Source organism: Pseudorca crassidens, chromosome 1 (genome assembly GCF_039906515.1).
Source record: "Pseudorca crassidens isolate mPseCra1 chromosome 1, mPseCra1.hap1, whole genome shotgun sequence".
Taxonomy (NCBI): domain Eukaryota; kingdom Metazoa; phylum Chordata; class Mammalia; order Artiodactyla; family Delphinidae; genus Pseudorca; species Pseudorca crassidens.
The window spans coordinates 84,536,737-84,548,898 of record NC_090296.1 but is presented as its reverse complement, the minus strand read 5'-3'; the positions used below and the strand labels follow the sequence as shown (position 1 = coordinate 84,548,898).

Genomic DNA, 12,162 nt, shown 5'->3' with positions numbered 1-12,162 from the left:
GAAATTAGGAGATTAGAGCTCCAATTTGAAGTTTGCCACTAACTGTGTGGGCTTAGACAAAACATTTAACCTCTCTGGACCTCATATTTCTCATCTATATAATGAAGGAACTAGATTCAAGATTAGTATTGAGGTCCTGTTGTTTTTAAAGCTCTATGAGTCTATGAATCTGTCATTTACTCATTCAAACATTCATTAAATTAAAAAAAACCACACATACCAAATCCCGTGCTGAGTGATGGAAAAAGACTGGTAAAGGAAACAATTCAGTCCTTACTCTAATGCGGATTAATGGTGAAACAGATTAAAACAAAAAATCCACAAAAATATAAAATTCAAAGTGTAATGAGTGGTGTGAATAAAAACTATATATAAAAAAATAATTTAGCCTGATAATCATGGAAGATTTCTTTGAGGAAGTACATTTAAGTTGAGACCTGAAGGATTAGTTAGTAGTCAGATGAACAGTTAGGCAGAGGGAAAACATTCTAGGCAGAGCATGTGCAAAGGCCCTGAGGCAGGGAAAGGCTTGATGTATTTGAGAAATAGAAAGATAAGAGAGGCAGAAGTAGTGTAAGCACTCAGAATTATATGGTCTCCAAAACTATATGCATTTCATCCATCAACAAAATGTACTGAAAGTGAACTATATACCAGGCATAATATATTAAAAAACACATAACGAAGTCCTGACTTCAGAGAGTTCTCAATTTAGAATGGACATTAGTAAACAATTACAATAGAAGATGTTAAGGGATGATTTTTTGAGAGAAATGATACCAAAACTGAGTCTTGAAAACAAATAGGAATTACCAGAGAAACAGGACTACAGGGCTTCCCTGGTGGCGCAGTGGTTAAGAATCCGCCTGCCAACGCAGAGGACACAGGTTCGAGCCCTGGTCCAGAAAGATTCCACATGCCACGGAACAACTAAGCCCGTGAGCCACAACTACTGAAGCCCATGTGCCTAGAGCCCATGCTCCACAACAAAAGAAGCCACCGCAATGAGAAGTCTGCACACTGCAACGAGGAGTAGGCCCCGCTCGCCCCAACTAGAGAAAGCCCGTGTGCAGCAACGAAGACCCAACGCAGCCAAAATTAATTAATAAATTTTAAAAATAGAGGACTACAAATATATGATAAACCAAGTATGATAAAATATTAATTATAGAATCTAGGTAATGACTATTAATTATAGAATCTAGGTAATGACTATATGAACATTCACCCTAAAATTCTTTCTACTTTTCAGTGTGTTTGAAAAAAAATTTTTTAATAAAATATTGGCAGATAAACAAAGAATGAGGGACTAGTCATCTAGACAGAGGTAACATCACATGTAAATACCTACAGGCTTGACAGTTCATGTCTGTTTGGGGAATGGTAAACAGTTCTGAATGGTGAGATACATGTATGAGAGTGGCAAGAAAGAAGTCTGGAAAAGCAAATAGGGGTTAAAAATCAAGAGTGCCAGCTTGCTCAAGTGTTTGGATTTTAACCTTAAGGCCATGGGATGCCTACTTGTACACATGCAGTTGAGAATCATTTATGACATTCTCCCTTCATATAGCTAATAAAGTTTCTAACTATTAAAAATATCACTGACAAAAAAATATATATATATATATCACTGAGGGCTTCCGTGGTGGTGCAGTGGTTGAGAGCCTGCCTACCAATGCAGGGGACATGGGTTCGTGCCCCGGTCTGGGAAGATCCCACATGCTGCGGAGCGGCTGGGCCCGTGAGCCATGGCCGCTGAGCCTGCGCATCCGGAGCCTGTGCTCCGCAATGGGAGAGGCCACAACAGTGAGAGGCCCACGTGCCGCAAAAGAAAAAAAAAAAAAAAAAATCACTGAAAATAGTCATCTATAAAGCATTTGTACCAGAGACTTACCTGAACAGTTTCATTCCCATTCCCACCTCTGAGGTCCTGAAGAGGACTCCTTGGGGGTTTCAAAATCTAGAACAGAATTATTCAAGAAAATCTGCATTTCAAAATCTAGAACAGAATTATTCAAGAAAATCTGCAATGTCTATTAATAATCACTTCATTTCAAGTTATACCATGAGCAGAAAGGTAGAGATGCTAAAATTCCTGTAAAAACCTCTAAAACTCCTCAAACTCATATTGCTCAGTGGTATACTTTGTGGCTGCTTTAAATATTCGGCATCTATTCCCTTCTCCTTGCCCACATTCCCCAATTATTTTGCCTACTCTCATCCCATGTGGTCTCAGTAAAGCTCTACTCCAACTCTACGGTTCAACAGGTAGCCCTGGCTGAGAACAATCTGCACATGGTATTCTTTTGTCAATAGTGACTGGTTTGGTAATGAGGACTTGACCCATATCAAGATATGGTCAAGACAATCAAGCCAACAGGATTCAATCCTGAGTATTCTGTTTCCTTTGTGTTTTATCCTGAGGAAATAGACACTATTTTTCATGTAGGACTTGAACCTGGAAGTTGGGAGAGCTAGATGTACTGTAGTAATCACAGAGGGAGAGCCCGTTCTGATAATGGAGATTACCCAGAGAAAGGGATCAGAGTATAAAAAATGAAATCCTAGTACTGGTGATCATGTCCAGTACTTTCACCATAAGCATATTTGCCACAGACATCTTTGCTGCAAACATTTTTGCTGCATAACTAACTGGCCATAAGGCATTTCTGCTATAAAAGATAAAAGAGGGACATTAAAGAGGACATAATGAAACATGAAAAATGAATAAGAAAGTTAAAGACTTTATTGCAAGATATGAAATACTTGAATACATTTAAAATGTGTGTAGATTCATGGCAATACTGAGCAAATAACTGATTTTATTTTGTGGGTTGTACCTAAGCACTTGCCTTCTGTCTTTTGCTCATAGTATTTTATACATTTTTTAGTTTATTGATTCGTTCCCTTCATTTGGCATTGCGCTTTTTCATTTTCATTAAAATTTCTTTCTTCATTAAGACAAATTATCAGTTTCCAAATACTAGGATACATATTTGTAACTGAGCTTTGTATTGCATTATAAAACGCTTCCACACTGTTGTTTGTTCTTGGCATAATGCCATATGTCTGTTGAGAGATGTTCCAAAATTCTGTGGGAGAAATGGGTTCAACTCTGCCTTGGAGACCTTGGCATATCTCAGATTTATGTAATATAAAAATGAGAGTACTGCATCAATGAAGAAATGAAATCAAACTATCAATTAGTTATTTAACCTTTACAGCTAAATTGCACTGCTGCCAATTAGTTATGTGGCAAAAGTGTTTGTGGCAAAGATGCTTACAGTGAAAGTACCCGACAACCTCTGGTGCTACTGTTGGAACACCTGATTGGTTAAATTGTGCCTAACATCATCCCTATCTTTGGATTTTTTCAATTTCATAACCCAATAAATTTTGTGCTTAAATTGGTTTGAGTTGGATTATTGTGTGTCTTGCTACAGCTTTGTACACATTTAAATATATTTTTTAAACAGCTTTATTAAAGTATAATTTACACAGCATAGAATGTATTAAATTACCATGAAACCCATAAAATAGGAATTTTAGTATATTTACAGAATTGTGTAATCAGGTTAAATTTTTTTTTTTTTTTTTTTGTGGTATGCGGGCCTCTCACTGTTGTGGCCTCTCCTGTTGCGGAGCGCAGGCTCAGCGGCCATGGCTCACGGGCCCAGCCGCTCCGCGGCATGTGGGATCTTCCCAGACCAGGGCACGAACCTATGCACCTGCATCGGCAGGTGGACTCTCAACCACTGTGCCACCAGGGAAGCCCAGGTTAAATATTTGAGTCTTTATCCAGAGAGCAATAGAAGCCAGGGGGGTTGGGATGGTGATGTCATTCAAAATTACTGTGGTATGTAGTCATTATTCAATAAAAGGTAACAATTATTAGCTCAAATAGGTGTTTCTTACTGAGGAATGTCGTCTTCTAACAGGTCTCTCTACATTGTCACTGAAAGAGGAAAAAAAATTTACATACATAGCGGTAAAAAACTGAATTTCTAAAACCCATCATTACAACATCCCTTATGTGCTTTTAAATTGGTCATCACTTAACACTTGGCGTCACTTTCACTTAATAAAATTTATATTACAAGACTTAAATTCAGTATTTAGAAAGTCAGTGTTTTAAAATACATATGGTATACCATAAGACTATCTCTTGAAAAACAATCAGTAAAACATAATTTACCATATTGATTTATATAAGCATAATTATAAGATAAATGGACCAAAAGAAAAAAAAAAAAGAAAGGGAATTCTCTGGCGGTCCAGTGGTTAGGACTCAGTGCTTTCACTGCTATAGCCGTGGTTCAATCCCTGGTCAGGGAACTAAGATCCTGCAAGCCGCAGTGCAGCCAAAAAAAAAAAAAGAGACAAATGGACCATAAATCAAGAGACTCTAGTTCTGGTTTTACTACAGTGTGATTTTTAGAGCAGGTTTTGAATATTCAACTGGCTATGGTAGCCAAACAGACAACTTAGTCTGGTTTCCTTCCTGCCTGGTTTGATCATCACAGCTATTATGTACTCTGCTCAGGTTAGTTGTTGCCAAGCAAGAATATGAGCCCAGTGTTGCACCACTTGACTTTTCAGGAAAAGCTGAAAATCTAATTATTGTATGAAATCTTGAAATTTTGGCAATTAATTCAAAAATTAAAAAACATTGTTTATTGTTTAGACAATTTTTTCTTTGTCATATATATATATGCCTGTAGGCTGCAAACTGCCACTAGTTTGTGATGCCAACTTTAGACAAATCATTTCATTTCTTCAGGCCTCAATTTTCTCATCCTTAAATTGAAGAGATAGGAAGTGGTCTCTAAAGTCCCTCTCAGTTTTGACTCTAGATGAGTTTATATAAAGATATGGCAGGGAGTGCTGTGACTTTGTAACATTTACTTCTTTTCCCTGGAACAGACTGGGAAAACATTTCAGAAGTTATAAACATGTCTTACTAATTGGAAAAGTATCTTTCCCTGATAAAGAGTTGAACATTTTTAGCTGCATTTCCCAAACTTACTTTTCTTCATTAGCCTCTGAAGACATCCCATCCATTTTCGAAGAAAAACTGTTTCTGTAACAAATACACAATATGAGAAAAGGTGAGAAAAAAGGAAGAGAAGTTGTAATCTGTGAAGAGATTAAGAGCAGAGCAGAGTTGTAATTTCAGGATTACTTTCTGTGGGAGAGCCAAAAAAAGTAAAAACTTCACTATGGGGCTATTAAACATGAGAAATTTTGAGGATTTTAAACTATTCTCTAATAATGACCAATCCTAGAAAATTCTCATATTCAAGAGGAAATCAGTGACTAACTCTGATTGGAATGATATGGACTTTAACGGTTCAAATAAAAATTTGTCCTAGTTTATATGAGTTTATGGATTATATAATAATTCAATCTCAAAATATAGTCAATCAGCTATCAAAATACTGGTATTTGCATAAAGTGGATTTGCATAAATGCATATTTATCTTATGAAAATTTAACTTTAAGTACTCGAGCAAAAAAAAATTTAAGGCATAAAAATAACATTTTAGGGGCTTCCCTGGTGGTCCAGTGGGTAAGACTCTGCACTCCCAATGCAGGGGGCCCAGGTTTGATCTCTGGTTGGGGAACTAGATCCCTTATCCTTCTGCAACTAAGTCTGCATGCTGCAACAAAGACCCGGGGCAGCCAAAATAAATAAATAAATAAATAATTGGGGGAAAAAACATTTTAAACAGCATAGTTGATTATGTTTACAATCTCACTCAATGAGTATCTGTCTTGGAAAGAGTGTGCAATAAGAAGCATAACCTGAAGTTTCTTTAACTGGTCTTATCTCCTACCTATCCATACCTATATTTTCACTTTATGCATTTTAACCTTAGAACTTTATCCCTGGGTAAGAAAAAATTCCATTGCAGATTTCAAAAAACAGAATAGCTAGAGATTCTGACTCAACAATATGAGCATTTCTACTAAATACTAAATTAATACCACATACATATGGACTTCCCTGGTGACACAGTGGTTAAGAATCCACCTGCCAAGGCAGGAGACATGGGTTTGAGTCCTGGTCCGGGAAGATCCCACATGCCACAGAGCAACTAAGTGTGCACCACAACTACTGAGCCTGCACTCTAGAGCCCGCAAGCCACAATTACTGAGCCCACGTGCCACAACTACTGGAGCCCACGCGCCTAGAGCCCGTGCTCCGCAACAAGAGAATCTACTGCAATGTGAAGCCGGCGCACCGCAACAAAGACCCAAGGCAGCCAAAAATAAATAATAGATGGATAGATAGATAAAAAGACTAAAATACTTACTTAGAAAAAAATAAAATACCACATACACAAACTGTCAGAATCAATGTTCTTACACTTTTAGCAATAAGTAAAAAACCAAAACAACAAAAAAACAGGTACTTAAAAGATACCTTATTTTACATGCTTTCATCATATATAACAAGTCAAATTAAAGAATACTTCATAATGAACTTGAACCTGAAGTAAAAGTCTGCTTACTTTTCAGTACTGATTTATTTAATTAGCTGTTAATATAGATATAAGGTGATGGGTATCTTCTAGGATTTGATCTCTGACCCTCTCCTTTTGTCCTCCATCACTGTCTCAGTCTGTTTATCCATTCTTCTGGTTTCACTTATCTCCTGTTCACAGATAACACCTATATCTACTTAAAATAATATTTTTATTTTTTATTTAATTTATTTATTTTTTTGCGGTACACAGGCCTCTCACTGCTGTGGCCTCTCCCGTTGCGGAGCACAGGCTCCGGATGCAGGTGGAGGTGGTTGCGGGTAAGAGAGTTTTTTTTTTTGGTTGCTTTGGGTCTTCACTGCTGCTCATGGGCTTTCTCTAGTTGTGGCGAACGGGAGCTACTCTTTGTTGCAGTGTGTGGACTTCTCATTGCGGTGGCTTCTCTTGTTGCGGAGCACGGGCTCTAGGTGTGCGGGCTTCAGCAGTTGCAGCATGCAGGCTCTAGGGTGCACAGGCTTTAGTAGTTGTGGTACTCGGGCTCAGTAGTTGTGGCTCGAGGGCTCTAGAGCGCAGGCTCATTAGTTGTGGCACACGGGCTTAGTTGCTCCGCAGCATATGTGATCTTCCCGGACCAGGGCTCAAACCCTTGTCCACTGCATTGGCAGGTGGATTCTTAACCACTGTGCCACCAGGGAAGTCCCAAGAGAGCTTTCTTTCGATACAAAATAACTAACTTAAAGTAGTGAAGGTGGGTGCTTTTGGGAAAGAGGACAGTATGTAATAGCTTAAATTTTTAAATTAAAAATATTATTTTGGGGGCTTCATGATCTATGTCTTGCATTTTTTTCTTCTTTTGGAAATATTTTCAAATTCAGTGATATATTAAAAATTCACAGATTAAAAATAGTAAATACGGGCTTCCCTGGTGGCGCAGTGGTTGAGAGTCCGCCTGCCGATGCAGGGGATGCAGGTTCGTGCCCCGGTCCGGGAAGATCCCACATGCCGCGGAGCGGCTAGGCCCGTAAGCCATGGCCGCTGAGCCTGCGCGTCCGGAGCCTGTGCTCCGCAACGGGAGAGGCCACAACAGTGAGAGGCCCGCGTACCGCAAAAAAAAAAAAAAGTAAATACTATCAAATCAGGATCACCTAAACATCTTCATTGTTTGAAACAGTCATCGTGCATCATTCTTGTTTAGCCTGCAGACCAGCTGACACTTGATTAAGTAATAAGATTCAAAGCTTATTGATGTCCTCTTTTAAAAATATTCTATTCAGTACATATCTGTAAGTTCCACCTCCAACAGAAACAGGAGACTCCAGGTTCTCACATTAAGCTTCACGTGTAAAATGCTATTATGGTTGAACTTTTGATCATTGTCACATTAATTGATTACTGATTGGTTCCAGAACTGTGCACTTGGCACATAGGTAGGGGTGCTACAGCTTACTCACAAAGGTGTTCTGGGATATTTTGAACTTTTGAGAGAAACAACAATTCTCAACATCTATACATCACTGCTAGCTCAAAATAGTACCCATTCACATTACATTAGTTTTGATAACATATTATTGCAAAGCTGGATTTTTGGCAGTTCCTGTGATATAAAGCAAGTACTTTTGATCAATGTGGTACTGGAAATGAGGGTGGCAGTATCCAATCTGATTCCAAAATCTAAAAGGTGTGCAATATTCAACAGGCACACATATCCAATTAGTAAATAATTGTAAGTATTGATGAATAAAATTAAAATATTATCTTTTACTTCAATTTATGTATATTATTTTTTTCAAATGGCTACTAAGCAGGTAGAATCACTTAACAACTTCTAAAACTGTTTGGACCTAAGCACTTAATAAATATTGATAGAACTGTTAGATATTTCTTTTGTCCTAGGGGCATAATGAGCCAAGAAAATTTGGGAAGTACTAGTCTAAATAATCCAGAGGTCCACAAACTACAGCTGCTGGGCCACATGGGCCTTTAACAGTAGTTTTTTACATTTTAAATCAGTTACAGAGAACAAAAAAAAAAGCATAGAAAGAAAAAATGTGACAGAGATCATGTAGACCATGGAGCCTGCAAAACCTGAAAATCTACTATCTAGCTATTTGTCCACTCTTTCATTTACTTCACCACTATCTAGAATTAATATATTTCATAGTTTCCAATGATATAGATTCTAGATCTGTGCTGTCCAATACAGAACAGGTCTAGAGTCTATATCATTTAAATTTAAATTAATTAAAATTTAAATTAATTAAAATGAAATAAAATTTACAATATAGTTCTTGTTACAATAGACACATTGCAGGTGTTCATCACATGGGACTAATGAGTACCGTGTTAGTGCAGAAATAAAACATTACCATTAACAATGAAAGTTTTATTGGACAGCACTGTCCTACTAACAATAGCTAGAGTGTCTTCTACCATCTCTTACTTAGCATCAAACACATCATTAATACTACCACTCCAAATATTTTTACTCAGTTTACATCTATTTGTCAATCTTGTAAACATTCCTAGCCATTCACATAGTCAAAAAGAATTATACTGCTTTGAACCCAAACTTTAATTAGCAAAATCTTACATTAACTCCTCATCTCTATAAATCATTCTTCCCTTCAAGTTCCACCTCAAATACCACTTTCTCCAAGAAGCCTCCTTTAGTCTCCATTGCCAAAAAGCATCAGATAAGCTTTTCTGTGCTCCCATATTCCTTCAGAATGTCCTACAATCCTTTACATTGTTCTGTTTTATAGTTATCTGTGTATATTAATTCTTTCCCATTCTGGACTGTAAACTCTAGATGAGGGACTCAATCATCCGCTCCCAGCCCTGGCACAAGACAACAAAGAACCCAATACAAATCTGAGGAATTCGACTTATTCAATTCAACCGAAAACTTCAATCTTAATACCTAGAGTAAGTTCTGCTTTGGTCTTTTCTGTCATCTCTCTATAAACCTATCTTCAAAATTCCAATCGGCAATGTATTTTTTTTAGAACTTTTTCTTAAACTCCAGTATTGAGATAAACAGCAAGAAAAGACTCCTTAACTCTGGTCTAATAATGGACAGAGGAAAACTTTTTAAAAACTTATTTGTGGTGTACTAATATTGGCTTTATTTGTCTATGTTATTACATCCGCCGGAAACCCAAAATCTGCTCAGTGCTGCTAGCACTCGATCAGACATTGTAAATAAACCATAAGCCGAGAGTTTAAAATCACTTATTGCTGTCACTTCATTTATAGCTAAGAAAAGATTGAGTAAGAAGTGCGAACGGACGCGAGTTCCCCAAGGAAAAGAAACTGGGGTGCGAGGAAGAGTACCGGAACCCTGACAGAAGATGGCGGGCGGGGCGCCGCGGGCCGGGTCCCCCTCGCCGTGGGGCCCAGGTGTGGACGGAGACTGCTAGGGAGGAGGGAGGCGGCACATGTGCAGGCCGAGGTGAGGAAAAAAAGAGACCCGCACCCGCGGAGAAGCGTCAGTACCTGAGCCCAGCGAGTTCCGAGGCAGTTTGGCTGTAGGAGTGTCCCCCACCTCCCACCGCGGGGCCTTCAGACCGCTCAGACAAAACCTAAATCCCTCCGCGCGAAGCCCAGGCCGAAAGTTACCCGCCGCGGCCCAACTGCTTGAGAAATTCTCCTCGGACTTGTTTGGCGTCCGCACGCTTCTCAGAGAGGCACCTCACCGCCACCCCTCGACGTCACCTCACAACACCCAGACGGCCTCAGTGAAGCATTCAAATCTAACCGCCCTGTTGGAGCGCATGCGCAAAACCGCTCAACGCGTCGGCCCCGCCCCTTAGGCTCCAGAGCCTTCCTAAGACTCCTTTAATCAAACTTCCTTTGCAACCTGTATGCCGATTTTATTTCTTTCAAGGTTATCTCATTTTCTACCGAATTTTCCTTTGTCCATTCCCATTGCAGATCCCCCACAGTATGGGAGCGGCCATCTTCTTTTGATTTCTTGCTATCAAAAGGATAGGAGCTTTGCTTCCGTACAAAATGGCGGCTTCTATCACATTGCGTCACATCCCCCTAGTTTTACTCCCTATAGCTAGCAGGAAACAGGAGGTTTCGGGGACGAGGTGGCCGAGTGGTTAAGGCGATGGACTGCTAATCCATTGTGCTCTGCACGCGTGGGTTCGAATCCCATCCTCGTCGAGGAATTGTTTTTGCCTCTGATTTGAACAGACAAACGTAAATTTGCTTGCGGAATGAAAACAGTTGAATATTTGTTCCAGGTATGATTTACTAGTCAATTTACTCTAGCACAATTAACCTCCTGTTTGAATCTTTGAAAGAAGGGCTCGGCAGCATTGTGACCTCGCAGATAAAGAAAAAGTTGGGAAAGAGACATTTCCTGGGATTCGGAGTTTAATTATAAAATGGATTTAATGTCTTTTTAATGAAGTTAACAATAGTGCATAGAATTCCACGATTATTACTGTTCCCATATGTTCCAGTTGTGGTCTGGTCAACATTAATTAACCCAGCTCCTGATTGAGGAACTTCAATTACTGTGGATTCTTACCCCAGGGTTTTCACTTCAAAAGCTACCGCGAGACAGTGTTGAGGATTCTCTTCCAGCCCCCAGCAGGCTGCAGGTGTTCAAGAAAAGTATTCGACATTAAAAAGATGTTGACAACACGTGGAAACTTGGTAGTATCTAGAAGCCAGAGACTGAACGTCTACCTTCCCAAAGGAGGTCTTAATTCCTCTCTTGGATTTAAGCAAAGAGGGAAAAACAGGGAGTAGAAAAAGAATAGATTCCCCTCTTGAAAGGTCATCGGGCAGATTCATTCAACTCACATTTAACAACCTTCATTTATCCAGTATTTATCTGCAGGCAACACAATGAATTATAGCACTTTAATTAACCATAACCCTGTGATCACGATAAAAATTTTTATTACTCCATTTTATAAATGAGGACAATGAAAGATAAGCTTGCCTAAGGTTATACAGCTTCTGTAATTGCAGAAAAGGCATTGTAACCCAAGTCTGTCGAACTCTGGTGGCTCTTAACATCATCCTATGTGGTGCGGGAAATTAGTAAAAAGTGCTCATCAATCCCTTGCGGTGATGGTTTACACATTCTCTCTGCAGTGTACGGTATCCCAGAACCTGGCACCGGGCAGGTGTCTTCAGCAAAGTTCTTAGCCCTCCGGGTGGAATTCAGGCTCCAGTGGCTCCTCCTTGTCAATTCAAATCCCTTGGGAATGTTGATACCTGCCTGGGCTGAGGACTGAGGGTCACCCCAGTACCTGCCTTCAGCCTTGCTCTGTAATCCATTCACCACTCTGCTGCTAGGAGGTGTTTCTACCCGGATTCTACACACTCCCAAGGGGTCCATGGATAGAATTCAATTGGTTACTTCGTTGGGGAAAAAACTGCAGCTTTATTTTCATTCATCTCTAATTGAAAGCACTTCCTTCAATAAAGATAAGCAGCAAACTACAGTAATATTAACCTTACCCGTGATTTTTGTCACCAATAGAAATAACAGATAATGTTATATCACATTACTGTTACTGCTTTATGCTCATTACTACTACTTCAAGATAATGGTAGTTGTTGGACCGGCCATTAGATCTTGTAAATTTATGCATTCATAAGAAAGTACATGCATTATACTATTAGATCACAGATTTTTTTAATTTTAAAA

General features: G+C 39.1%; 1 protein-coding gene and 1 non-coding gene across 2 annotated transcripts in view; one reads left to right on the top strand and one right to left on the bottom strand.

Moving 5' to 3' along the window:
- The window catches only part of KNL1 (kinetochore scaffold 1), a 63,371-nt gene extending 52,926 nt beyond the window's left edge, over positions 1 to 10,445 (bottom strand). Inside the window, 4 exon segments of the mRNA XM_067743285.1 lie at positions 1,895 to 1,960; positions 3,916 to 3,955; positions 5,027 to 5,080; positions 9,984 to 10,445. Of these exon segments, the coding sequence (XP_067599386.1) occupies positions 1,895 to 1,960; positions 3,916 to 3,955; positions 5,027 to 5,061 (141 nt within the window). The 5' untranslated portion in view covers positions 5,062 to 5,080; positions 9,984 to 10,445.
- Positions 10,446 to 10,576: 131 nt separating this feature from the next.
- Positions 10,577 to 10,658, top strand: TRNAS-GCU (transfer RNA serine (anticodon GCU)). Its single transcript has one exon. It is a non-coding gene; the product is annotated as a tRNA-Ser (tRNA).
- The last annotated feature ends 1,504 nt before the right edge of the window (positions 10,659 to 12,162 follow it).